Source organism: Besnoitia besnoiti, chromosome IX, assembly GCF_002563875.1.
Source record: "Besnoitia besnoiti strain Bb-Ger1 chromosome IX, whole genome shotgun sequence".
Classification (NCBI taxonomy): domain Eukaryota; phylum Apicomplexa; class Conoidasida; order Eucoccidiorida; family Sarcocystidae; genus Besnoitia; species Besnoitia besnoiti.
Window position 1 is genome coordinate 709,092 of NC_042364.1, and position 26,612 is coordinate 735,703.

At 57.9% G+C, this 26,612-nt stretch overlaps 3 protein-coding genes across 3 annotated transcripts; 1 reads left to right on the top strand and 2 right to left on the bottom strand.

Moving 5' to 3' along the window:
* Positions 1–2,615: 2,615 nt before the first annotated feature.
* Positions 2,616–5,970, top strand: BESB_012770 (radial spoke protein 3 protein; the record flags this gene model as incomplete). The annotated part of the gene is made up of 9 exons (XM_029360007.1): positions 2,616–2,980; positions 3,296–3,356; positions 3,479–3,604; positions 3,821–3,982; positions 4,210–4,312; positions 4,846–4,906; positions 5,064–5,130; positions 5,410–5,559; positions 5,896–5,970. The coding sequence occupies 9 exons, from the start codon at positions 2,616–2,618 to the stop codon at positions 5,968–5,970; spliced, it is 1,170 nt and encodes a 389-aa protein (XP_029216674.1).
* A 738-nt stretch (positions 5,971–6,708) lies between these two features.
* BESB_012780 (uncharacterized protein) lies at positions 6,709–13,804 on the bottom strand (the record flags this gene model as incomplete). The annotated part of the gene is made up of 11 exons (XM_029360008.1): positions 6,709–6,793; positions 7,219–7,304; positions 7,661–7,743; positions 8,156–9,458; positions 9,767–9,886; positions 10,154–10,832; positions 11,429–11,486; positions 11,889–12,032; positions 12,528–12,607; positions 13,155–13,324; positions 13,784–13,804. The coding sequence occupies 11 exons, from the start codon at positions 13,802–13,804 to the stop codon at positions 6,709–6,711; spliced, it is 2,829 nt and encodes a 942-aa protein (XP_029216675.1).
* A 114-nt stretch (positions 13,805–13,918) lies between these two features.
* Positions 13,919–25,392, bottom strand: BESB_012790 (uncharacterized protein; the record flags this gene model as incomplete). The annotated part of the gene is made up of 9 exons (XM_029360009.1): positions 13,919–15,152; positions 15,610–16,523; positions 16,969–17,014; positions 17,383–17,488; positions 17,805–18,304; positions 18,868–19,199; positions 19,652–20,844; positions 21,212–24,021; positions 24,923–25,392. The coding sequence occupies 9 exons, from the start codon at positions 25,390–25,392 to the stop codon at positions 13,919–13,921; spliced, it is 7,605 nt and encodes a 2,534-aa protein (XP_029216676.1).
* Between the last annotated feature and the right edge of the window lie 1,220 nt (positions 25,393–26,612).

Sequence of the window (26,612 nt, forward strand, 5' to 3'; positions counted from 1 at the left end):
GTAGCTTCGACTGTGACACTGAGAGAAGGCCTCAAGGGATGAGCCACCCTTCGTGTCTCCATTGCGAGCGAGGCAGATAAGGTGTTCAAACGAGAAGCCAGTTCCGTCGCAATAACGCGCTTGACTCGTTGGCTGACCGCAGATTATGCGAGTTACAGATTCTTCCTTTTCACAGCGGCGATGGCGAACGTTGTTGTGTCTTCCCTTACGTGCTCCTTGGTGGCGAAGTGCCGCCGAAAAGTTGTATTCATTGGCAACTCTGAAGATGCCGCGGAGCCCACAGAGGAGCTTGTCACTCGCTTCCCCGCTTTTGGTATTCTGTACGAATCCGGTTTTCGCCAGAAGAGCTGCTGGTGCTGCGAGAGATGTATCACGCAGCCCTGTCTCGCAGAACGCTCTCTTCTTCGAGATAACGAAAAGCGACTGCGCAGTTCAGAGAGAAGTCGTGTCACTATTTGATTGGCAAGGGGGTCCTAGAGCCCGATTGAACGTAAATGCCTACCGGAAATGCTATCACCCTGCCATGTGATGTTAGTAGAGCTGCCGGCACCCACACGTGAACGTGCAGAAGGCCCCTTTGCTACGAGAGCAGCAGCGAAGGCTGAGACAAATCGTCGCTCCGCTAGACTGGTTGCGGCTGCCCCGTCACTGAGCCGCGCAGCATTTTCCCCTCTCTGGTTCCTGTCAGCATACTGCCTATGTGTAGCGGGTGAAAGCAGGAACTGATGGCAAGCCTCAGATAGGAGGTCAAAAGTTACAGCCTCTGGGACTGCCCATTTCCGTTTGCAAGCGACAGCACATTCTCGGTCACAGTAGACGGGAATTGTGACTCTCTGCCGCAGACCGGCAGCATGCACAGGTTTCGGTTACTGAGTGACACCTATCATTGAGGATGAGCGAGCTCGATGGAGGCAGGGAAGAACTCCATCGGGCCAAGCGGATGCGTGCTGATGTCACAGATGACGGAAAAACGCTGACACTTTCTTTATAAAGGCAAAAATACCAGCCGCTGTGCGAGGATACGGGCGGGCAGTTGCGGGGCGGCGCCCCGGATGAGCATTTAAGCAGAGACCCAGGCCCCCTGTGAAAAAACGCCTTTTGCAAGTATAACCTGGTGCTTTCAAATCTAGCGGATACTAAAAAGGAGAGCAGACGCTGAAAAGGGAAAATGCGGGGGTTGCCTTGAGTGGATTTCTGCGTGAGGAGCCGACGAGTCTGTACTGAGGGCCCCATATCAGCCCCGACGAAAAAAGCCCCGCAGTTCCAGATGAGTACGGTGTGTTTTCTAAATCCCATTCCTTCCGTTTGGCTGCACACGGTTTTATTGTGCTCAGTTTCGTGGAGGGGCATGCATCCCTCACCGAGCAACTCCCAACAGAAATAAATACCAGACAGTGACCCCTAAAGAAACCGGTACTGTGTATGAGACCTGTTCCTGGCAGCATGGTGATCCTATTGCGTTGATGCTCAGTAACGACAGAAATTACACCTTGCGCGCCTCCCCGAGACTGAGTCGTCTCCGCGAATAGCGCATCTCTCACAGCTCGTGCCATTCCCGTCGCCACTTGCCTGCCTCACATCTCCTGGAAGCTGGAGGAAGTTGATGGCATATTTCCCTACGCGTGCTTCACCCCATTTAAAGCCAAAGCAAGACGACCTGCCAGACTAAATCCCTTTCACGCGAATTGCTTTTCTCAAGTTGAAGGACTACAGAAGTGCTCAACCTACGTAGTGCGACTCATTCAACAGGCGGGGAAGGTTACGTGAGCGTAGGATGGACGCCGAGGACGGGCGCCTCAGGTTTCTCTCCGTATAACGCTTGTGCGTCTCACGCTTTCTTTCCTCCTGCTTTTTCAAGCGTCACGTAGCCAGTCTTATTTCCCTGGCGCAGTGATACAGCTGCGATACCGCTGCACGTCGAAGACAAAGTGAACTCGTCAGCGTCCCGTCCGGGTGTGGTGCTTTTCGTGTGCCTCCTTTCAGCGCCAAGCATGTTCATCTCAGCATGTACCTGCCCACGAACTATGGCGGGAGCAGGAAAGGCGTTTCTGGGTTCGCAGGGACGCCTGCGCACACTACCTCCCCGAAGCGCCCTCGAGCGCCTGTTAATCGTAGTAACGGAAGGTAATCATCCATCTTGCCTTTGAAACTGGCATTCCGCAGCAGCCCCTGTCAGCATCCCCGGCGCCACGCAAGGCGACTGTGGATCAAGCCAGACCAGCAGGGGTGTCTTGTGAGGACCTCCTCTGCTTTACCGCCACTCATCCGCGGTTATGTGTTGGTTCTCCGTCGTGCAGCGACTCGGCAGGTCCAGTGTCATGTAACATAATGACAGATAAACGAGTGTATAGGGGATCTCTGGTTTCAAGGAACAATGGGAAACTTCCTCAGGTGAACTCCTCCACTTACCGAAGGCCACACATTCTCAATACTTACGAGAAAACTATCCCCTCGCCCCCCGTGGTATGCTACCAACCATATAGCCAACCGACCTGTGTGAACCGGAAAAATCACGGTCTTCCCAACATGCGGTCCAGATTGCAATTGCTGCCGACGGCAGCTTTACACTTGCAGAGAGAGGATCGATTAACGCCCCACTATCAATACCGTGCCGCATGTCCGAAACAGAATTCCTGAGTCTCCTATTCCCCTGTGCTCAGCCTCTGTTGTCCCGGCCTCCTGATGCGGATGCGGAAGCCAGGAGGATGAGGCGGCAGCTGCAAAAAGCAAAGGCAGCCACTGCTGATCCATTCAAACGAGACAGACTGTTGACACCGCTGCCCGTGTCGGGCCGGCAGCACATGCAGCTTCAGACGGAGGAGCATCTGATTGAGTTGACTGAACACGCAAAGTCGTTCATGGCTGAAACGCAAACTGAGCCGTGGATGGACAGGCCGTCAACTCCAATCTTCAGGCCTCATCGAGAGGAAGTTCACGCATCAACACAAATCCTTGACGGGGATCTGTTTGCGTTTGACGAGTGAGGATGGCTTTGCAGTGAGAATTCCAGTGTGCGCCTATGTGACGGGTGCCTACACGCATTGATTCATCAAAGCAAACTCAGCATGCGCACGATAAAAGATGAGTCCCCCGCAGCGATCTGCAGAGCCTTCACCCCAGGTCTGGCACTGAATCCATCTAGACTGTCAGAATACGGGTTGTACCGCTAGAGTGCCGTAAGCGAACACTCTCCCGCCAATCCAAGAAGAGGCTGGAGGATGCGGAGGGGGGCTCACGGTGGGCACGCTTTTATAATCCCTTCAACAGGCTGTTCAATCTTGTTGCCGTGCCGCAGAGAAGTCGTACCTATTCTTGAGGTTATTGTAGGCAAGGTGTTGGAACAGAGTATAACTGAGGTAAGACCTTACCCCGCCCGAACCCCTAAACTCTAAACGCGTTCTCTTGGCCTTGACCGAAATCAAAACAATGTGGGATTATGTTCCCCCTCTCCGTGGCCTTTTCCGGTCCTGTCTCGTAGGTCCTGGAAGAGGAAGAACTAGCTGCCCTTAAAAAGCAGCAGGATGAATACGAAAGGGCTCGCATGCTAGAATTGATCGAAGTGCAGCGCCTTGAAGCTGCAGAGAGACGGCGAAGCGAAGAAATAGTAAGCGCCCACACATGTAACAGTTATGAAGGCGTGCGCCAGCTACTGAAGTGATCACGCCCGTCTAGGATCGCTTGTAAAATTCCTGCTGGTGCGTATTAGCTGTGCCCTCGACTTCAGCGGGAGAGTTTAGGGTTAACCCTCCCGACCCGCGCAACAAAAGGAATGCCGAGCGTATTTGTTTTCTCGTGCTCCACCGGGATGTCTCTCTAACAGCAAAGGAGGAGAGCCCAGGCTGAGGCATGGCACGAAGTAAAACGGACGGCCTATCGAAAAATGTTAGCGATGGACTTCGCCGCGACTCATAGACGAGGGCGTTCCCAGTTGATTCTGCGGCAGCTCGCTGAGTCCGCGAACTTGTTTATGCATCCGAAGGTGGTAAGTAATCCTGCAGTCGGTCGCTGGATACGCTCGGAGGACGCGTGTTGCGTCTTGAAGTAACCGTGACGTCGCCTACTTTGTCCGTATAGCTGGGCAGCTGAAGAACTGTGCTGTCCGTATTCTCGTGTGGAGACAGGTTCTGCTAGCATTCGCTCGCTACGTGTATCCCTACGATATCACCATATGCAAGTCCGACTGCGATGATTTGATATGTGTTTCAATAGGGAGCTGTCTGTGTTAGTTTTTGGCCGTCGCTCCTGAAGCAGACCACCAGCCAGGTATGCTTTCCAGCCCCTGCGGCAACAAGCCGCAGGCGAGGAGTTCCGTGTATACGCTAACAAACTCCAGGCACTGCCCTTGGTCGCACAAGGACAATCGCCGTCGTCTGCTGCGTCGTCCGCAGCACGCCGCTGCTCTGCAAGGCGTGTGCCTCTCTGGCTCTGTGAGGACAGGTGCTTACACTCGTTTGCGGTATGCCCTGCCTCGGGATCCCGTCTACCTAGTCACATGTCCCTGTCTGACTGACCGACCCGTGGTTCGCGGCATGCAGAAATAGATGACGCCTTCCACAAATAGTGTGTGTGCTCATATCGGTTCGGTTGTGTTCCAGGTTCGCCACCAAGAGGAAATAGTTGGAGCAATCGTTTCAGGTACAGTTCTTGTCGCGCAGCGCGTAGATCACGCGCTGGTGCGTCAAAAGCTGAAAGCGCTGGAACCGAGAATTTGGCCGCACTAGGGGAGCGAGCAACACCACCGCTGAGCATAACATGTGGCATGGGTTCGGTAAAAGGCGGCGTCCCCCCTCAGGCACAATCATGGAGCCTCGGTTCCTCATGTGCCCGTGCCTGTCTTCCACTCAGACAGCCTGCGGAAGCGCCTTCTTTCAGATTACGCTGAGCGCGACAGAGACGTGGAGCGGATGTAAGAAGGCTGTGTCCCCCGATAACACTTCCTCTAAAACGCAACTATTCGTTCTCGAAGGCGCCCTCGCCTCGAGGTTCCTTAGACTGCCAGGCCTGTATTTTGGCTTTACTGGTAAACACGGTGACATGCAGCGGTTCCTTTATGTGGTTTTCAGGGTGATGGAAAAGCAAGACGAGCAACGACGTGTTCGCCTCGAGCAACTTCGCTTCAAGGCTGAGAGGGTGAGACCGCCACCGTTCATTTCCGTTCAAGCGGACAGATTTGCTCCCTGCTAACAATTACCAACTGCACGTTGCAAAGTGCGCGGCTCTTCTCCTGACGACGTACTTGTCAAATTCTTCCTCAGCTCCCGCAGAGCCAAGGACGACTTTCTCACGTGAATAGAGTCGGGTCAATTATCTCATTCTCCGGCCTAACCTTACACGCGTTCTGGTTTCCAAGCGTGCCAAGTCTCACACTGCCTCATACTTGAACCCTCCTGAGCTGTGCCGTGTTTTAAGAGGGCCAGAATCAAGCGCGAAGCCGAGGAACGAGAGGAGATGCAAGCAGTCGATACACTGGAGGCTGAGCGAGAGTGGGAGATTGCCGAGGCTGCCCGCCTGGAGCAGGAAGCTCTGGAAGAAGCCCGCAGAGCGGAAGAGGAAGCTCTGGTACGGCGACGGCACGTATATTCAGGCGAGCTAGCCTTCACATGTTTTCGTGCAATGTAGTGTCGTTCTGCAGTGCGATAGACGCTTCTCACTGCATCCCATGGGCACACGACAACGAAGAGAGTGTGCCTTTGCAAACAGTTGCGATGGCTGGCAAGACGACTAAAGTCCGCATGCGTGTGTTAGCTGCGCTTCAACGTGCTTTCGGCGACTCGCGACAATTTCGTGGAAACCTTGAAAGACAGAGTGACCGCTTTGCCCTCGTGCGGCTTTCAATGATCCACAGCGCACTCAGACCGTGCGAGTCCGCTAACGCGTGTCTTTGCATGCATGCAGCTGGAGGCCGAGAGGAACGCGAACAGGGCTGCCGGCCAACAACAGTGGGAAGGAAGCGAGGACGGGGAGGACTAGGGCCGGGAAGGAAACCGATTTGGCTTTGACGGGATTCGCCTGTCAAGACAAAACGCGCTACTGGGCCATGCCTTCTCCTTTAGAACGCGCAATCGTGCACCCTTGGCTCGCTTGCCAAAACCCGAAAACGACAAGCGTTGACACCTCGCCACTGACTGCAGTTACCCCTACACGAATTCCTCGAGCCCCTAGCCATCTGGCTCCGAGCCGCCGGGGGCGACATGACACCGTCAGTTAGCAGTCTTTGATCCCTGAACTTCCAGCATGTCTTTCTACTCAAACACAGACACACTTTTCAAAACGACTCGCATCTATGCTTATGGCGGCAAGCTTCCGCGGAAGACCAAATGCACACATAACAGCGAGCGGCTTTTCAACATTGCCGCATCACACTCCGCGAACACAAAGAATCCGCGCCTCCATATCCGAGAGTATACAGGTACAAACACACAAAAGACCGCCTTCCCTGCTAGGTTTGTTTTCACACACTGCGATAGGCCTGCAAGCGCCACCCTACGGCAGGACCCAGAACCGCTGCCCTTCTATCGGCCGCTACCCCCCGGCATTCCCTTCACAGCAAACACACAGAAAGAGAGAGAGACGAGACTGGCACTCGTCTTACGTTTGAGGGAGTCCTACCCTCACCCTGCAAGATTCAACCTCCCGACAACCCTGAACCCAACTTCCGGTTTAGCTTTTGTTTACATTCGGGCGCCCAGGGCGTCCCAGCGGGGGCATTCAACAAGCCTGCCCCTTGCTGCCCCCCATCGCAAAAGGAATAAACTGCGGGTAGGGCGCGGCCGTGGCGAAGAAGGCGTGAAGCCTGGGGGACAGGCGGACACACACGCGACATTAACATATTGCCTATTTCGAAAAGCGGCTAGAAACTTTATGCTGGCATTCCACAGACTACACGTGGGGTGCTTGTCTACGCGGCCAACTGACATATATATGTATATATCTATTCAGCATCACCGGCGAACAGCATATGGCCGCGTGCGAATTCCGGGTGTCTGAAGACCCCCTAAACTAAACCTTAAACGTCACATCACGGCTGGACTGCTAGCCAGCCGTGAGGCAAAATGAACAACACACCAAGGAATAAAAGACAGGTCACTCGCGTGTCCGGCAACGCAGAAGGGCCGCAGTAGCATAACTGTCTCTCCAACCTTTTTTAAACGCCCCGTAGCCAGTCGCGAAGTCAAGAATATAAGAATGCATTCAAGTTCAAGATTGTGGCGGTCTTACCGCTCGCGCAGAATTCTTGGTTCGTGCATCCGGAGGTGCCGGAGGACCGACTCGACCGCGCTCGCCACCTCCGCGTCAGACGCTTCCTGACCACATCAGCATTGCATGCAAGGTTCTTTATGAAAACAATCAAGGAAAGCCTCTGACTGCGCGGCACTCCAGCGCACGCGTAACGCCAAACGAGGGGCGAATGCAACTGAGCAACTCACAGAAGCAGCAAGCCGCGTTCACGTCTTCGCAGCCCTCAGATGCCTATGGCAGGCCCGCCAGCAGGCGCTCAACCCACCTCCGCGCTTCGAGCACTCCCGTAGATGATTATTGCACCCTGGCTTTATCTGCCCTCCCTGTGTACTGTTTGATAAGACAACTATCACAAGCGTGCCCATGACGTGGATATGGTCAACTGCGATCGGCGCCTTATATTCTGAGAGGACGCACGTACCGAGAGAGGGAGCTCGTTCGCGATCGCCGCCACATGCACAAGCGCATCTTGGAGAGAGCTGACAGACATCTTGTTTCCAGCCACTGCAGCGAGGCAAACAGAAAAGGAGCGTAGACGAGCCATACCACCATTAAAAGGACATACGACATTGTCTCAAACTCCGCAGGCATTCAGACGAAGGCTGGACACGCATCTGCAGGCACGCCAACGGTGCTTTGCCACGTAGGGGCGGGCAACGGACACTTCGGAATCGCCGCCAAGACAGACCGGCTCGCCGCCTGCGCGACACGACTGCCGAGGAGGCTGCCAGCATACATAAACGCACACATAAGTCCTCATATACGTATCTGTAAAAAGGTATGTATATATACTTCTGTCGAATATCAGGCGTTCGTAGTGGACAGTTCTATATGATTCGTAGTTGGTTGTATCATCACATAAGGGAGCAGTTCTACTCCTCACCCCATGGTTACTTTCAGTAACAAGTAATCGTACCATGGCGAAATATTTTCACCATTTCCTGCTGCGGCAGGAGACTGAAGCAGGCGGAGAAGCGAAACCAGTTTCTTTCGAGGATGGCGTCTGCTTGGGGATCCCGGAAGTGACTAAAGATCAGACGGAGGCCTGCACTGTGCTCCGCGAACTTAGCGCGGATCCTACTCGACCGCAGGAGCGCTTTCTGACGTGCCTTGGCTTTCTCGCGTTTCTCCTTGATCTCCCGGCATCTCCCCAGGCGCAGGCGCTCGACGAGGCCCTCTGGAGGGTCTGGAACATTCGTGCGCCAGAAGGGTGGCAGAGGCCGATGAAAAAACAGACCTTGTCGCTCCTGATGTTCACCCGTAGCCTGTTGAAGGCCCGCCAGACGTGTCGCATGCCTCGGCACCTCGCCACTCTCTAATATGCGATCTTGTGTTCCATGGTCGCGCGGCCTCTCGTCACCCGGCTGCTGCTGTCCCATGTGCCCGCCGGTTTCTCCGGACTCGCTCTCCGCCTTGGCTGGTTGCTCTACTTCTTCATCTTGGTTCCCCAAAACTGCCAGCATCTCGTTCGTCCGCGTCTCCGCACCCACTGCCCCTGGGGCCCGCGCTGCATTGTCTGGCCGTTTGCCCTCGGACGATGCTGCGCAATCTCTTGCTGGCGGATGCTGACTGAGCCTTGCTGCAGACATTGGGCAGGAGGGCGGCGCCGAAGCTTGCTTTGAAGAAGTCAAGGGCCCCAGAGAGGATGCAGCAGGTGAGAGATGAGATGAGACCGACCCAGAGCCGGAGGACTCGGGCAGCGAGGAGGAAATGACGAGCGCTAGTGGCGGCGGTAAAGCAGCGCCGGTCGGGCTCGCGGGGGTGCCGTCTCGATACCAAAGCGAGGCAGAAGAAGCGGAAGCAGAAGGCGACTGGCGAGGTGATCGAAGTGCAGAGACCTCCGCAAGAGGCGCGGAGAGACAGACGGGGTCTCCGCCTTCAGCTTCGCTCAGGCTGTGACAGTTTGACTTCTGGGCGGCGGCATCTTGGGCAGCTGCAGACACCCCGTCTGTGCGTCTTGGTATCCAGGCTCCGTCTTTGGTCTCTGCAGACTGCGAGCCAAGGCCGGAAATCAGACTTGCACTGCGACCCTTCTTTGCGGCCGCGGGCGTGGACCGTCGGGAGGAGCCGGAGGCGCACCGAAGAGTCGACATGGCGGCGCCACTCCGAGGGAAGGGACTCGCAAGCAGGCGTTTTCGCAGTTGAGCTTGGCGCCGGCGGCGGCGCGCCTCGCGCTCTTCGCGCTGACGCATCGCCTCGACGAAGGCCTCCTCGGCCGCCTGCAAAGACAGAGGGAAGGGCAGCAGCGGCGGACGTAATGGCGGGCTGAATGCAAAGCAAGCGCCTGCCTCTGATGGATGCGGAAGCGTCCGTAGCCACGCCTCCATTGAGAGACTCTCAGGCCCCTGCTGGAGCGAAACGGACAGGCGGCACATGGACCTTTCCGAGAGCCAAGAGCCAAGAGCGGTGTACAGAGACGCACCCATCCCCTGTTCTCGGATAGACGAGACAGGTGGCGCCTTTCAGCTGCTTTGACAAGCCCAGGAATCAGCCGGGTCTGCAGCAAAACCTAAGCGATGGAGCTCACTGCAGCTGCATTTGCCTTGCGTTGCTGTCTGAACGCGCGGACAGCTTCTTGCTTCAACTTCACTTCCGTCACCCGCCGTTGCCAGCGGAGGTGCGCCTTTCGCTTCTCGTCCTCCGCGCGCTAGCGGAAGCCATCGTAGCAATTACGCAGAAAGACGGAGAGCGTACAAATGAATCGGACAGCAACCGAAGTTTGTGAGGGGGCTGTAAAACAGCTCCGGTGCAAAGCAGGCGACGCACCATCGCACATGAAGAAGCAGCTGCGGGAGTGCTTTACAGGGAATTGAGCTGCCGCGGGGTTGGCAGGCGAGGAGACAGACAGTGTTTGCACAATGGGGTCCTCTATCGAAGACCGAAAGCGCAAGGAAGGAATCGTTCACTCGCTCACCATCAGTTGCGCCGCGCGCTTTCTCAGAGCCTCATTTCTGGGGAATGCGCCAGACTGAAGCGCCCTGAGAAGCCCGTCCTCCGCGGCATGAGACGTGCTGTCCCTCGTGGCGAAACTGCTCGCCGTCGTGAGGGAAGAGGGCGTCCGCGTGGAGGCGTCGCTTCGCAGGGCGACGCGAGGCTGTAGCGGCGGAGAGAGCAACCGGGGCGTGCGTACGGCGCTCGCGGAGGCCTCGTCGTCATGCGGAAGCGCGCGGAGACCCTCGCACGAGCCAGGGGCCGCCCAGGAAGAAAGGGCGGACGCGCAAGATAACGACGTTGACGCAAGCCCGGAGGAGCTGGAAGCCCCCCGTTTCTCACAGGCGTCACAAGTATCCGATGGAATGACATGCGGGCAAGAGCTAGCAGCAGGTTGAGGAGTGCAGGAGGGGCGATCTGCCAAGCCGCTCCGGGAGTTGGCGCCGGGCAGATGAGACAAGAAGGCTTTCAAGGAGAGCTGCATCGGCTCGTCTGCATTGGCTGTGGCTTCACTGCGGTCTGTAGCGCCAGCTGCAGAGATGTGAGGAACCTCTGCTTGCGCGCAGGCCCTCTGATGCGATTGAGCCAACAGCAGCGGATTCCCATTCGACTCTCGCTCCCTGTCGTCGCTCCTCCCTGCTGTCCGCACTAGCCGAGCTCGCCTGCGGCAGTCCTCCCGCGCAGCACAAAGCGGCAGCTATTTACACAGACGGGCATAAATGGACACGGGACACGCTTACAAGCGCTCCTACGTGCGTCGCAGGTGGAGGGGTCTCTTCCCAAATGTGCATGCAGACTTGTAAATACAAATGCATATAGGACAATGTCTCTCTCTCTATCTGTCTATCTACCTATTTATCAACCAGTCTACCTATCAATCTATCTATCAGTCTGTCCGTCTATTTATCTTTTTATCTATCTATCTATTTATCTATATCTATCTACCTATGTATCTATCTATCCGTATGCGCAGAAAGAAGCGCACAGCCCTTTTCACAGACACGCATGTAGAGATACAAGTCTGCATGTCCACGTGGCATTGCCGGGCCGTGCTTGCGAATGCATATGGCGCAGTCCGGATGTCTGCCGCCCCATGAGGAACTGCTGTCAAAGTCGATTTCGATTTCACTGAGACTAAAACGTGTGAGATACTTGCACCCAATAAGAGACAAACACCGACCGGATACTGCAGGAAAAACTTGCACACACGGCGAGCGCGGAAGGACGGTTTATTCATTTCCCCGATTCAAAAGCTTACAGGCAAGACCGGATGGAGCCGTCAGGGAGCCTCTCTTCGATCTGTTCGATGGCGACGCCTGCAGGCCGAAGGAGCAGGGAACCAGCAACGTGACGGTAGCACGGAACGCGCAACAGCTGCCGCAGCGCTCGAAGCCAAAAAAGCGTAAGCAAGCTCCATACCTACGTGCGTATCTACATGCCCACTGTTTCGTACCCGCCTGACGAGAGGCGTGCCATTCCTAGATGCATCTCCATCTACATGAACATATATAAATTTATGTATATATATGCATTATCACGCATTATGCATAGACAGACGGTATTTGACCGGCGTCTCCAGCGGGGACCGACATAGGCCCCTGAACGAGTGTTCACCGGGGGGCCTGGCGACCTGTACGCAAGTACCAAGGAAAGACGTGCGTGTGAATTTCGGCGCCACGTGGAGAGGTCTCCGAAAACCCCGTCACGGGCTTGGTTACCAGAAGGAAGCACTGCAGGCAAGAGGCCCTTCTCGACCTCGGCGTTGATCCTCGCCAGGTGCCGCCGCATGAGCGCCTTTTCGAGGATCTTTAGGTCTCCCTGTAGCGGCACCAGGAACGCATTCGGTGCGGTGGCGGGAGACGCTGAACAGCAGCGAAGGAAACCAAGAGAGACGCCTCCACAGCGCTGAATGCTTTGTCAACCTGCTGCCTGTAGTCCAACTTCTGGCGGGAGGTAAGAAACCAAAGAAACCGCCATTTGCGGCGTAGTCATCGCAGCGCGGGCTGGAGACCTCAGCAGCGCAGCGCGGGGTGCCAGGCCGGCGGAGGACACGACAGCGATGGAGGTGGAGAGCGAGAGACGCGTGCATCGGCAAACTAAAAGGTTGAAGCATATCCACGAAGCGGACGACGAAACCTCAAAGCTTTCGCCTTCAAGCAAGCAGGCGCACACGACGGCCTCGACGCGGGAAAGCCTCGAAAAGGGGGGTGAGGGAGAGTGACAGAGTAAAGCACCATGGACGCAATAAGAAAGCCAGAAGGCGATGCCAAAAGAACAGCTTAAAACTCTGCTCGCTGGTATGTATGCTAGCCCATTTCAGAATGCCTTGAAGACGAACACAAGTGGAGGCCGCTCACGCGTTTCCGCGTCGTTGGAAAGACGAAGCAGGAACCGCAGGAGCTGCTGCCCCTGGCTTGACTCCAAGAGCGAGAGAACTCTGTCAGCAGCGGAGGCGGAAGGAGCGGCGACACTCCGAGGAGACGAGGGGCAGCAGTTGCAGAAAGAGCGAGTTGGGAAATCAGGATCTCCAGCTCCTCTGGCGACAGTTCGTTTACATTTCCCCAGATTGAAGACGCGCCTGCCTCTTCGGCTGAGGCGCGTGGCGCAGCGAGCGCCTCGGCGGCCAGGCTGACGAGGATATGAACAAGCTCCGAGGATGAGAAGCGTCTCAGCTCGCGTTCCCTAAAACCTGAAGTCTATACTCCGATTCTCCGCTTGTCTAGAGACAGATCGCCGCCACTTCACACAAGACATCGACACTCGGCGTGCCGGGCGCGTGCGGCCCCACTTGGGCATTGGCAGCGTCTGGGCACGGGCAGCGCCTGGATGCAGCTATCCAGCCGTTGTTTCTATTTATATGTTATATGTGTATGCTTGTGAACAGATACACATAGTTACTTACAGCTAGACAGACGCATGGCGGTCATCGCCTTAGCTCCTGACACAAGCGCCTCCGGCGTGAAGGCCTATCGACCAAGGCTCACCGTCGCCTAGCCTCGTGTTGCTTCCTTAGCCTTCGCTTGATGAGCCGCGCCAACGCCAGCACGCCATCCCGGTGCACGGTGTCTCCCGGCATCTGAAACAAAGGGAGAATGCGCGGAAGGACGGAAATCCCAACGAAGCCAGGTTTGCTGTCCTTCGCTCGATTCGCCGCCTGAAGCCAAATGCGCACGCGAAAACACCGAAAACGCGGAGGACTAACACTCTCCAATCGGGAAACGGACGCGTAGATGCGAGTTGGTCAGCCTCTATATGCGGCGCATCCAAGAGGCAACATGACGCGACCCTGCCTTCTTCTCTCAAAGTCAGCCGTTTGCGCGTAGCTGTGTTGAGGGCGCGAGAGACCGGTGGCTTCCAATCGGACTTTGACCGACGCCGCAGCATGCCGCAGTGGAAGAACGCTAGGTCTCTACAACTTGATCTCCGACGACACAGACCATGAGGAACGAAGCGAGGGAAGGTTCAAGCGTGCCCAGGCACCCGACGCATGCCCTGGTCCCGTCTTTGCGGCGCAGCTCATCTTTCCCCTCCCGGCTCCTCCGTGTCCCGTCTGGCCGTTGTCGTCTGCGTTCCCGTCTACACCTCCCTCGGGCCTGTTCGCCTCGGCTCTCACTCTGCAAGCGTCTTGTCCCATACCCGTTCGCGGCGATCCCCCCCCCGCCGCGTCCTTTCCCCTTCTCGCAAAGTGGCCGCTTCGCCCGCAAGACTTGTTGAGGCCGACAGGCACATGCACCCGTTCGGGTAGAGCCTAGGACGCGCGCCGCCGTTTCCGTCCCTCCCTCCGACTTGCCTGGAGCGAAGCCATGAGGCGCTTGATTGTTCTGCGAAAAGCCGCGAGCACTAGGAGGCACTCCGCCTCGGCTTGCGCTTCTTCTTCATCAGCGTCGCTTCGTCGTTTAGCAGGCTCAGAGCCGTTGTCAAAAAGTGGTCCTTCGCCTCCCGGCTGCGGGTGCGCATTGCCTTGCCCTGCGCTCCTGCTGCCCCGCCGCGCCTCTTCGGTTAGTCGTTCCTGAGCTGCGCCAGTGTCTGCGGACCTGCCGGGAGTCTGCGCGCGCGAAGGACTCTCAGGTGAGCCGTCCAGCGAGCAGACCAACGTCGTCAGCGGAACTGAGAGAGAGCCCGAAGTCGAGAGGGGAGACGCCGAAGGCGTGCCAGCAGGTCCAGAAGAGGCGCAACGAGGCCCACCGCTTCGGGCACACTCAGCATCACTCGCTGCATTCTGCGTTCGCTGCACTGCAGCGGAATCACAGTCGAGGCAAGGGTCTGAGCCGCTGCGTCTCTCAGTCGAAGTGGCGCGTCGTCCGAGTCGCTGACCAGCCCCCGTGGCGCCTGTCGCATTCTCATCCCCTCTACCGTCGCTATGTCTCACGCGGATCGTCTCCTTGCGTTGACGGCAGGGGCAGGGCTTCGCGGCTGTCCTCTCGTCTGGGCGTGAACGCACGACTGCGCCGTCGGGCGCCCGAGCCTCTGCGCCAGCAGATAGAGAGGCCGGCGCGCCGCGAAGGTCTGCGCGCGCGCGCCTCGCCGCAGCTTGGCTCTCGCCCAGGCTCCACGCAGCGGGAGGCGAAGGCGCTAGCAACGCGTCAGAGTCGCGCGAGTCCATTGGAGGTATGGAAAGAGATATGGAGAGAGCAGAAGCGTCTTCACGCTGTGGGTGAGGAACAGCGGGTGCGGGGTCGGGCGTGGATCCGCTGACGCTTGGCGAGTCCTGCTCGGCTTCATTTGCGTTTTCTGTCGCTTCAGCCTGATGTGCATGCGCACCTTCACGTTTCGCGTCTCCCGTGGAACCCGTCGCGTCCTCCGAGGAGTCTCCTAGCACGGCACATTTTGTCTGGCTTAGGGCTTCAAACGTCTCGCGGTCATCGCCCTCCGAAATCCCAGCCCTCTGCCCTTTTACGGAGTCCTCGCCAGTGCCGCAGTAGCTTCCTAGTTTTTGTTTTTCTTCTTCCTCTTCTCCTTGTCTTTCTTCTGTCCCGTCGCTCCTGCGGAGACCGCGAAGAGTGTCATGGCAAACAGATGTTCTCAAAGTCACCCTGTGTTACGAACGAGACCCAGATGTTTTATTCGCCATTTCCATGGTATCCTGGGTTCTCTAGCCCGAGACGTGCAGGTATGTGTCCACGGAGACGTCAGAGGGTATTCGCAGATGAATTTTGACATCGAGAGCCACATCAGTCCTCCTCGGATCATTTTTCTCTCTTGTCGTCTTCTATTTGTCTCTCACTATTTCATTTTAATGTGTTTGTGTTGCATGGGTCTTCAACTTGTTACCGCGCTCAGCCTCGTTCCATGCGAACGCAAGCAGGTGGCCCGCGGACACTCCTCCGCGCTTCCTCCCGCCTCGTGATCTGCTGCTTGTGCCAAACTTTTCTTGCTTCGTCTCGCATTTACGAGCCTGGGTTTTGTTTCGGTTTTCCAATTCCCGTCCCACGCGCGTACCTTCTGTCCGCTTGCCAGGCCTGAAATTCCGCGAGTGAATCTTCACAGACTTCACGCAGCTTCCTCAGCGTAGCGAGGATGGCTTCCGCCCGGCATCGTTGCTTCTGCTCTCTGCGTCCATGCTGATCGCTGTCGCCGTCACGAGCTCCAGGAATGTTCATGCTATTCTCTCCCGATAGTGTTCGCAGCATTCCCTTTCCCCACGGGCGGACGGCAATTTCTTCCCTCTCTCGTCGCTCGGTTGGCGTGCCGCAGTCGCAGGCAGCTTTGGTCGCCTTCCGCTCTCTCTCGTTTTCCTGTGTCCTCTCTTCTTCTTCGATTTTTGCAAGCAGCACCTGGGCGGCGCACCTAGGCCTTTTCTGCTCGCCTCCTTTTCTGCCCTTCTGCCGGAAACCCGACACGGGGGGAGGGGCTGTCTGCTTTGCGCTGAGCGCTTCGCCTGTCACGAGTGGCCCGCGTCCACGCGCGCTGCTTCCTCCTCTCGAGTCGCGCATCTGCCTTTCCACGTCGCGGGAGAGAAAGGCAGCCAGCCACGTGGAGGCGGCGTCAGTCCGCAGGGCGGGCGAGAGGCACAGCACCAGCAACAGGAGAGCCAGCAGGCGGTCACACGAGCTCGCCGAGCTTGACGTATCTTCACTCACCGGCGTCGTGGCGTGCACCGCCGGTGTCTGCTTCTTATCGCCTTCGCTGCCACGCAGCTGCTTGGCCGGCGACTCGCTCGCTCCAGGCGACGGCTCGTGAAGCGCGGGCGAGTCCGCAGCTTCCGCGGATGTGGAGGAAGCTCCCGAGGGAGGATGAGAGGAAGCCTGAGGGAGCCGATGGCGAACCCTGGAGTCCGCAGAGGAGTCAGAAGCGACGACTTCCCCTGGCGGTGAAGAGGCGCAGGCTGCCGAGAGCGCACTCCGGAAATAAATCTGCGACACCAAGGCGAGCAGCATACTTGATGACACGGCCAATGCCTTTGCAAGCAGTCGAGCGGAGGGGTGCAAAGAAAACACGGAAGGGATACGGCTGCCACAGACAAAGAACAGGCGTACAGCACCCTATGTCGTCAAGGAGCTGTGGAATGCGTTTTCGCCTTCTAGAAATGCTGAAGCATTTCTCTTCCCCGGGGGCTCCGGCTTCGCAGTGGGAGCACTCGCTATCTGCCGCCCCTCTTCTAGACACCCGCGGGCCTCCATGCAGGGACCGTCTGGAGTCATGAGAATGTATGTATATACACACGTGTTCAGGTAGGGGGGATACATCTACAGCTGTCACGTCTATCTTTGTGGTATCTAGAAGGCCGCCGATTCAGCGTTAGGGACCTTCACGCATTGTGCTGGTGTTTCCTCCTTCAATCAGGTTCAGTCGCCCCACCTCAGCGAGCAGATCGAGGACTGCCAAGGTGGCCTCAGGCGTGGCCCTGTGGAGACAGAAACGAACTCAAGCCCAAAGATTTCACTGACTCGCTGGAGGCAATGCATGCCTGAGCAAGCGCGTAGCCTAGAGGAGCTGCGGCGGACAACGCGCCGGAGTCTGTAGCCAGATGGAAACTCGCACCCATACCCATGCTCTGGTCGTGACAGAGCCGCCTCTGAAGTTTGCTGGCCTCCCACGCCACGGAGTTTCCTCCGCACGCGCGTAGACACAAGCTGCCCTTTCGATGAGATGCATCTATGCGTCAATGGAGATGTACTCCAGTACGACGGCGCGCATTCAAGGTACTCTGCCTGCGACATGCACACGGAATCTGCGCGAATGAGCGCGCCTCGGCAGTGGACGGTCGCTGACCTGGGGTGCTGGACGAATGCAACGAGGATCACGCCGCTGAGCGGATGGAGCTTCTGAGGCTCGAGGCCCGCGAGGGCGGGAAGCGCCCGCGCCACGACTGCCGCCACTGCGCAGAGAGCAGGGAAGCCGCCACGCGTCGAGAGACACAGCGTGGGCGAAAAGGCGATCAGAGAAGGCGGCGAAGTGATGGAGTCTGCCAAACACACGTGCGTCACCTTTCCATCCCATGAACCATTATCATACTCAAGTCTTCCCTGAGCGGCTCGGCAGAGGTCTGGAGACCGGAGGCGTGTAGGTGGAATCGTGAAGAGCCGCTGCACACCGCCGAGGCACTGGCTTCAGGCAGCGAGACTCAGTGGGAAGGAGTGTCGGATGAAATCTCAGCCGCCTCGTCTGCCTCGTCTGCAGACGTGAGTGCGTACTGTCTATGCGCATGTGCGCTTGGTCGTCCTTCACTAGTTGGAGAAAGACATCCAGCGGGACTTGCCGCAGCCTCACATCTGGGCGGGAGCCGCGCTCCGACGCCCGGCATTCGCCGCCCTTGTCTCGTGTGAGCGCCAGAGTGTCTCGCTTTCGAAGGCCATTCCTACACTCGCTGGGGCCTCCGGCTTCTTCGCTTATCGGTCCCTCCAGCGCTTCCCAGGAGAGCACGCCCGTCTCCCACAGAAGCGGAAGAAGCGCCGCTGGGGTGTGGGCGTGGCAGGGCTCCAATGAGGCGGAGGCCGGACGTCGGAATCGCTCCTCTTCGCGCGGCGGATGAGACCATGGGGTGATATGCGGGTCATTCGCTCTCCCCGGCAGCGCAGCACCTAAATCCGCATTCCGGGGAAGAATCTTTTCTTCAGTACGCTTTGTGGCAGTGACGCAAGCGTGAAGGAGCCTGCGCAGTTGCTCTGTTGCCGCCTCGCGCACCACGGCTCTTCTTAAAAAAGGCGGAAAGATCCAGGAGGCTCCAGACAGGCAGGCAGGGAGACATCTCACGAGGGAGTAGAGCGACATGCGGTCACCAGGAAGCAGAACACAATATTTCTCGAAGCACAGGATTACGCTGACAGCGAAGCTGCCCTCGCGGGAGAGCGGGGTGTGAGCAGTGTGCATTGCTTCTTCACCACCCGCACACGAGAGTGTCGTCAGACATTCTGCTTGGAGGCGTCAAGGCCAACGCCGCGGAGCTTGCGTCTACCTATCAACCTGTCTGATCGAAGGTATCCCTTTGTGCACATGCGGACAGAGCTACTGGAAGCGTACGTCGCAGCACATTTCCCCAACTCCACGGGCAGATTCGTGACGCCGCGCGCTCGACACAGAAGGCGTGGCGAGCTCCCACAGAGCTCTGCAAGTTGCCAAACACGTCTAGCATCTCCAGCGGCTCCTTGTACCCTCGTGTCGCGGCGCCACGGTTTCGTGTTTACCAGTCACTCCATCTCTCTGCTCACGCCAGACGAACTCAGCACAAGGTTCCTCTCTCAACACCCAGGGGCTTACGGATGCTTGAGGAAGGAGGCAAGGCAGGTCAGCGCTTGAATCAGGCTTCGGCGAGTCTTCTGCCTTCGACGGGCCTCGTCAACGGCTACGCTCGCTTGCGCCATCGCCTTAGGAACGGGTCCGCGACCCAAAGACGGGTTGGCAACGTTCAGCATCGCAGGCGCCAGAGTCTCCAGCGTCGCGCAGAGGAGAGACAGGTGGAGGCGAAGCGGGTCGTTAAGAAGCGCGGAGACCGGGGCGTGCTGCCAGTTTTGTGGCTCTCCGTCACTGGCGCGCCGCGGATCCGTGGGATCCCCGCGCACAGTCGGCGACGCAAACGAAAGGACGGAAAGCTGAACGGAGGCACAGGACTAAAGGTACCTCCTGCGCGGCCGGGCTGCTAAGGGCATGACACCGCCGGCTGGTCTGAGGTGGCCTTCGGAGGCTTACAGACGCCAGAGCAGATCACTGTGCGCCGTCTGGTACGCGGCTGTCACTGGCGCGAGACAGGCGCAGGCGAACGAAGGCCAGGCAACGTCAGCCGCCCCCCGTTCAACAGACAGCCCGCCCTTCCGGCGACAGACGGGTCTCTCTCCGCTCCGCGAAAACTGGGTTAGTCACTGGAGAAATCCAGCTGCGTCTTTGAATACATGTAGGAGTTCATACGCATTCGAGGGTCGGAGCATACACATGCATGGACATCTATAGAGAAATAAACATGTGCGTACCCATTCTGGCATCTGGCGGTGCATACGTACGGGAGTTAAAAATTAGATACGGGGCCCCTTCAAGGCAGCTCGCTCACCTCACTGCAGCAAAACTGCAACAAGTGCTCGCCAGCTTCAGTCCACTGCTGCAGTTGTGTTTGCCTCGTCTCCCGTAGTTCGCCTTCGCTTAAGCACGATCTCTTCGTCAGCCTCGGTTCGCTTCGTGCTTTCGTCAGGCGTCGCCCTCCCTCCCCGTCGGCGCTCCTGCTGGCGTCTCCCTCAGCGCTCGCTTCCCTGTCTGTGCACTCTGCAGTGGCGTGACAAGCATCGCGCGTTTCAGCTCTAATTCGGCGCTCTAGAACGCCTTCATTGTCCTCTGCTTCCGCCGCGTGTGGTGTTGCTGACTCGCCCTCAGCTGAGCCGCTTTCGTCTCTGTTCAGGAGCCGTCTCACTTCTTCTCCCCACAGAGGAAGAAGCTGATGGACGACGAGTGAGAACGCTTCTTCATCAGCTTGCAGCGCCACCGGAAGAATTTCTCGCACAAAGCGACGCGGTTCGGCGTGCGCAAAGCACGCGAGGCACCGTGCAGCAAGTTCCGCAAGCTCCATCAGGGATTCCGCGTGTTTCCTTGCCGCGGCTCGGCTTCGGCTTCGCCCCGAGTTCGCTGTCGCCTCCCCCTGCTCTGTGTGCGTGAGGGGCGTCCCGCAGCGCCGCACCGGAAGCGAGGCGGCGGCGGTTCGCGGCGAGGAGGCGTGCGTCTCACACGACGGGATGGCAGAAACGCCTTTGGTTGAGCTGGAGGACCGAAGGGTTCTGAGGGCGGGTGCGTAGGGCCTGTTTTGCGCCGGAGGGTTCTCAGCAGAGGCCGACGCCGCCGAGGCTGGGGCCGCATGCACTTGAGTTGCAGACTCGCTCGGGAGCGCCGGGATGACGTAGGTGAGAAGCCTCGCCAAACTATCAATCAGCGGGAAGGGAGCCGCCGCTGCGCACGCGGCGTCAGAGCTGCCGGAGGCACGCGAGACAAGTGGAAGCGCCGGGCCGTCTGGAAAGGCCTTGGAGAGCCTTCGGAGGAAACTCCATAGTGCGCGAAGGAACCGCACCAAGTGCGCGCAGACCTCTGACGGCAATGGACGTTCAGGGCCCTCGCACACGAGACCCGACAGGGCACTGGCAGCCGAAAATGACGCCGAAGGAGAGACTAATAGTAACGATGAGGAAGTGGGGGACGACGCGCCGGTGGGAGCAACGTCGTCCCCAAGAGAAAGTGATGGCATCCCGAAAAAGAAGGCGCCTGCAAGCAGCACACGGGAAAGGCGGTATTTTCATCATCCTTCTCGTCCTGAGCACTACGGGCCCCGACTGCGTGCAGAAAGCAGCGCTGTCGATTCTGTGCGTGAGGCTGGCCCATCAACCGACGGGCAGCCGACCAAGGCGAATACGCAGAGACTGCGACCCTACGCGAGTCGCTCGAGTGCGGAGGAGAAGAGCAGTTCTCGGAGAAAGGCCTCACGCTCGTGTCTTCTGCCCCCTAAACGCAGAGGGAGCCACCTTAAAGTCGTAGGCCTCTAGGTCGAATGCTCTCAGCTTTGGCGCACTCGCCGACGCGTCGCCGGCTGCGGGGGGAGGAGAGGGCACACATTGCATGTGTGGAGCCTCACCTTCGCGGTAGATGTCGAGGACGATAGCGAGCTTTCGGGGTTCTCGTTTGAGGGCGTCGACGAGGTCCGCTAGCACGCCTCTCTTGCGAGACGTATCGGCTTCTTTCCCGACAGGGTGCATCGCGTGGCGCCTTGCCTCGTCCCTCTCTTTGCCTCTTCCGCCCGAGCGTCCCCCCTGACCGCTCGTCCGGACATCTCCCGCCTCGCAGCGCCTCTCTGCTTCCTGACTGTGGCGGCTGTCTGCCGTTTGAGACGCGCCACGGCACTGCACGGACGCAGATTCTCGCTCTCTCTTGCGCGCACACTCCGGGCGACTCTCCGTGGCGACGGGCGTCAGTTCTTCAACCCACAGGCGCAGACCGACCTGGAAGCGAGTTTGATCGTTTGCGAAGACGTTTCGAAGGAACTCAAACATCTTCGCCTTGGTCTTCACCGCGCGCACAGCCTCGCGCCACGTGACGCCAAACGCTCTCTCGGCAGCGAGCGCAAACGCCTCCTCACACGTCCGCGGCCGGCGCCGATCCGAACTCCAAAAAGGTCCCCCATGGCGTGGCGCAGAGGAGACCAGGAGCGACGACGCAGGGGGGAGGGGGTGTGTGGGCGATGGCTGAAGGGGATGCTGTGGCCGTGGCGAAGCGGCTGCTAAAGAGGCGCGGGAGTGCGCGAACCGAGGCGAAGCAGAAACAAGGGATCCGCCGGCGCCTGAATGGGAGTGTTGTCTGCCAGTGAAAGCATCACCGCTCCTCCACTCAGGCGGCAGAGCCGTCCCACGGCCAGAGCGTGGGAGACTGCCAGAAACGGCCTCCCGATCTGCCACAGACAGGCCGCCGCCGGCACCATCCGCGACGGCCGTTGCGGCGGACGGCACGGGGCACTGGAAACGCAAGTCTCCGCGACCCTGCGACGAGGAAGCGGGCGAGGCAGCAGAGGACGCCAGAAAGGAACACAGTTCCAGTGTAACGGCGGAGGAGCTGTCAAGGCCTGAAGACCGAGGTGCAGCACTCAAGTGGGAAGACCGCAAACATCCCAACGCGCGCTCAGTCGCGGCGCACGCCTGTCTCCCCCGGTGAGAGCGACCGGCAGACAACGAACTGGGGGAGGGTGCACGCCTTCCTGGGCTTTGAAGCGAGCGACGCCTCAGCGTGGACGTCCCCCACGAATCGATGCCAGTGTGGAGGGGGGGAACCGGAGAATCTGGAGACTGGGACAAGTGGCAGGAACGGCGAAAAGACGGAAGAGCGCCCCTGCGTTTCGCAGCAGCCGTCGGGTCGTGCTGCGTCGAGTGACTGGCTGTCCTCGCGTGCAGAACAGACAGCGAAGGCGATGAAGAAGAAGGCGTTCGTCTGGTGCGTGATCCGGACGTGCTTCCTCGCAGGACTTCAGCATCAGTCCGTGGGGAAGACTGCCCCCTCTTGAGAGGGATTTCCAACAGCCACCTCATAGGCAGGCGTTGTGCCGCAGGCGGGTGAGGTGCCGCGGACGCCGGCGTAGCACCCATTTGTCCCTTGGTTCCAGCCCAGCCGCGGGTCAGACACTTCGGCCCTGTGCGCAGCCTCTGCGCGGCGTCTCTGGAGACGTCCAGCTCTGGTCGCGGCGAGCCTGAATCTGAGCGGGACGCACAAGACTGGGACGGCGCGTTCGCGTTGGGCGGAGTTAGAAGAGGAGTTTCGCTCCTCTCGTGCCCTCTTGCATGCGATTGTGGCAGCACTGGAGGCGACCAGCACGCGGATGGTGAACTGGCGGCGCGAGGGCACTTGCCGTGTCTCTCTCTATGAGGCGAGGGAGGGGCCTGAGAGGGCGGCTCAGACGAAAGGACAAGCGGGCGTCTACCGGCCGGGGCCATCCAAGGCACGCCTCGGCTCTGAGGCAGCTGCGGGAGGTCCGACGCCGGGGGCGGCCCCTGGGAAGGAGGCCCCAGCTCCAGACCCTGTGCTGGCGAGCCAAAACGGCCGGCAGAGTTCGTCGCCAGCGGTGCCTGAACCGCGACGGCAGCAGACCAGGAGGATGACGACGGATCATGAGGCGCGGGCAGCGCGCTGGTGAGTGTGGTGGCGGGAGGAGACGACAACCGTGACGAGGAGGTTGCAACGCAGGCGGCGCACGCCTTAGCTCTCGTAGGGGACGACGCGCATGGCCGTCGACCTGCATGCTCCCTCGCGCCCAGATTCCACAAGGGCATCGCCACCGCCCCCTCGAGCCCAGTTCGCTCCTCAAGGGCCGAAGGCGCGGAGTCAACACCTTCAAGGACTGCGAAAGACGTCGATGGAGTGACGAAAGACGTAGCGGGGGCGACAGAAGACGCTCCCGATGGGGAACAGAGAAACGAGGAAACGGCAGAGTCGTGGCGACGCCGGGGTCTTGGAATACGCGATACAGGCTGCGGGTACAGCTCTTCGGCCGATGGTGACAAGGCATCAACTCGCGTTTCAAGTTCTCGCTGAGCGTCCGTTGTGTTTCCATCCGAGCGTTTACTCGCGCCGCGGCGGCCAATCTCCACAGTCTCGCCGCTGCTACCTTGACGGCGGTGTCTCTGACTTGATTGTGACTTCTGCCTCGAACCCCGGAGAGTGACAGGTACTTCTCTTGCGTGTTCTTCGAACCAAGCGGCTCCCGGAACGGACTCGCCGAAACCGCGATTGTGGCTCGGCGTTTCGCCCTCTGCTTCTTTCAGAACAGCCCTTGCCTGCGGAAGCTGCTGTTCGCGTTCGTCATCGTTAAGTCCCTCTGTTCGGTCACGATGCTGACGTCGAGGCGCGAAGACCTTGCACGTCCGGGGTGCTGTCAGGGAGCGTTTCCGATGCGCCGCCAATCTGCGAAGTGTTACAAAACAGGAAAAAATGCCTCTTCGGGTCTCCGTTAGATCGGGACGCATGCGGCGAATACGGCAGACACTTCGGGCAGTCGGCCGACCTCATCGCTTGGCTTGCACGACTTAATGACGACGGCACTTCAGAGGCGGTTTTTTCCAGGAGAGTGCCGCACGTTGCACGGATAGTTGATCGATAGAACATGCGCCCCGATAACTCGGGAAACAACACGCAGCTGTGAAGAAAACGGAAGACGTGAAGCTCGCGACACAGCATGGCGACGGCCGAGTAAAGATAATAAGAAAATAGCCACACACATCTTGGAATACGCACGGGCATTTCGAAACGCCAAGTGATTATGCAAGCGCAGCTATGGCTGTGGACGTTACGATCATAAAGGGGATCCATACAGCGCCCTGGCGTAGCACTAGGGACTGCTGAAATCCTCGGTGGCTCTTACGTGTCACATAATCCTGTTATATGGCTCACAGGCGTGCCGAACAAGTCTGGTATCAACGCGGCACGTGAAAGAATCAACTAATGCCTCTGGACGCCAGCAGGCCCCGCACATTTGGAAAGAGCCCCGGCGGCTGGAGAGCCGAAGCTTAAAATGGAAACTCCAAGCTATATAGATTGCCCGAAAGGCTCCAATGTTTGTTGCAAGCTCTGGGCTTGCGACGGTGCACCAGCCGAGAGAGTATCTGTGCGTTATGATCGAGTCGTATTAGTCTGAGACAAATGCGAGGTTTGCCACCCTTCCCTCCCGTTTGTAATTGTTTCTGTTTCTACGGTGAGCGCCGGCGCAGATGCCTTTAGTTCTGGGAGCCTGCACGTGGGTTTTTCACTTCGATTTCGTACCAGGTAGTACCGGGTAGTCCACTGCGTTGTCCTCGGTGAGACTAACCTAGCTGCGTAGCCTTCCGTAGGTACTCCTGCGTAGCTTCGTTTGTTCTTTCTGTTAGCAGACAGTTCTCGGTTGACCTTTGACAGCCATCGTCTGTGTTGTTGGTAGAGTTCTGTTAATATCTTCTGTAAAATTTCCTTGTCGCCATGGGCAACACTCGCTGCGTCTGCAGCATCCATGAAAACACCAAGACGCCTTAGAGGCGCAATCAAGTGGAGCCAGTTAGCCTCCCGCGCCGCGTGTGTTTGTGCAGACGATAGCGTCCTCAGATCAAGCTGAATAGCAAGGCGATGTCTTATAAAAAGTACGTTCAGAGCCTGAGCTACTCGGAAGCCAGTCGCAAAGGTCTCTGTTGTTTGAGGACTGAGCACAGCGAACTCGCCTCTGACTATTCGCGCGGTCATCTGCCCGTGGACCGCACCAAGTTCTCCGTAGAACCGAAAAATGTGGAGAGGCAAAGACACCGCCATATTGAAGTAGCAAATGGCTTCAGTCTATCGAGTGCGAACGAGAAAAGGAACCTCGCCCTATGGGATCGCCCGGCACCACCCGAGGAACAATAGCGAAGATGTATCTGTCCAATTCTCTTACATGCTGTTGATCCTTTAGACTGTGTGTTTGAATATGTAGGCACTGCGATGCGGTCCTGATATATATATTGATGAGTCGGACTCTACCTGGCAGATCTCAAACTGCCCTGCCAAAGTTTGCTGCATTCCTAGTCAACGCTAAGTAGAGTCTCCAATCCGAGAGCGCGTGTTGGGGCTTCGAGGCAACTTGACTTCAGCACGCGTGAAAAACTGGTCCCACATCTACAAAGCAATTTTGCGGCTAAACAGAGAAGGTTGTATGACGTGCACCTTGTGTGGATAAGTAACAAGAGCAGCAGGGGGACACATGCGTGTCGTGAGTCTGTTAGCATGATGAAAGAATGGTGCGTTTGCCGGCAGCGACGAAATGTGTGTCGAAGCTCCGCAAGGTCGAAGCGCTGTACTTGTGTGGGAAAGTCAAATAACTGCACAGAAAGAACCTGTTAGTGCCAACGGAGCAACACGAGTTTTACTAGTTTCCGAAAGGAAGAAAACGAAACTGAAAATCCGTTTCGAGAGACTCAAAAGCATTGGAACTTTTGGACTTTTCTCTTGCACACGTCGATTAATGATGAATGATCCGACAGCATCATCGAAAATCACTAATTCCCAAACATTTCTATCAAACAGTGGTTTACAATGGCAAAGTAGAGCTGGGAGCCACGGCTCGGCGGCCGTATTCGTGTCTGTCCATCAAGCATGAAGAAGGAAGATTGCATTTGCCGGAAGCCAAAGAAGTATAGCATAGAGCTGGCGTGTCCAATGGCACCCGGTAGTGTTTTTCGTGCATGGATGCTCAAAACATGCATGAATGGAGGAGCAGCGGGGGTCAGCCCGAAGATGCTGCTCTTACCCTCCACTAGATCCGGCATGAATAATAACCTGTAGTCGAGGTTATGTGCCTGCCAGAGTAAAAATCAGACCGCCCTTGAGAAGACTAAAATGTGCCTAACGCCGAGGGTATTTAACTGCAAGCGACGTGCAGCTTGAGGTCTGTGCGACGGACTTCAGCTGAGGCCGCTGCCGGACTGAATAGCAGGCATCGTTGCCATCGCATAACTACGGCTGAAGCTCTGCCATGCATGGTGACATGCTCAACG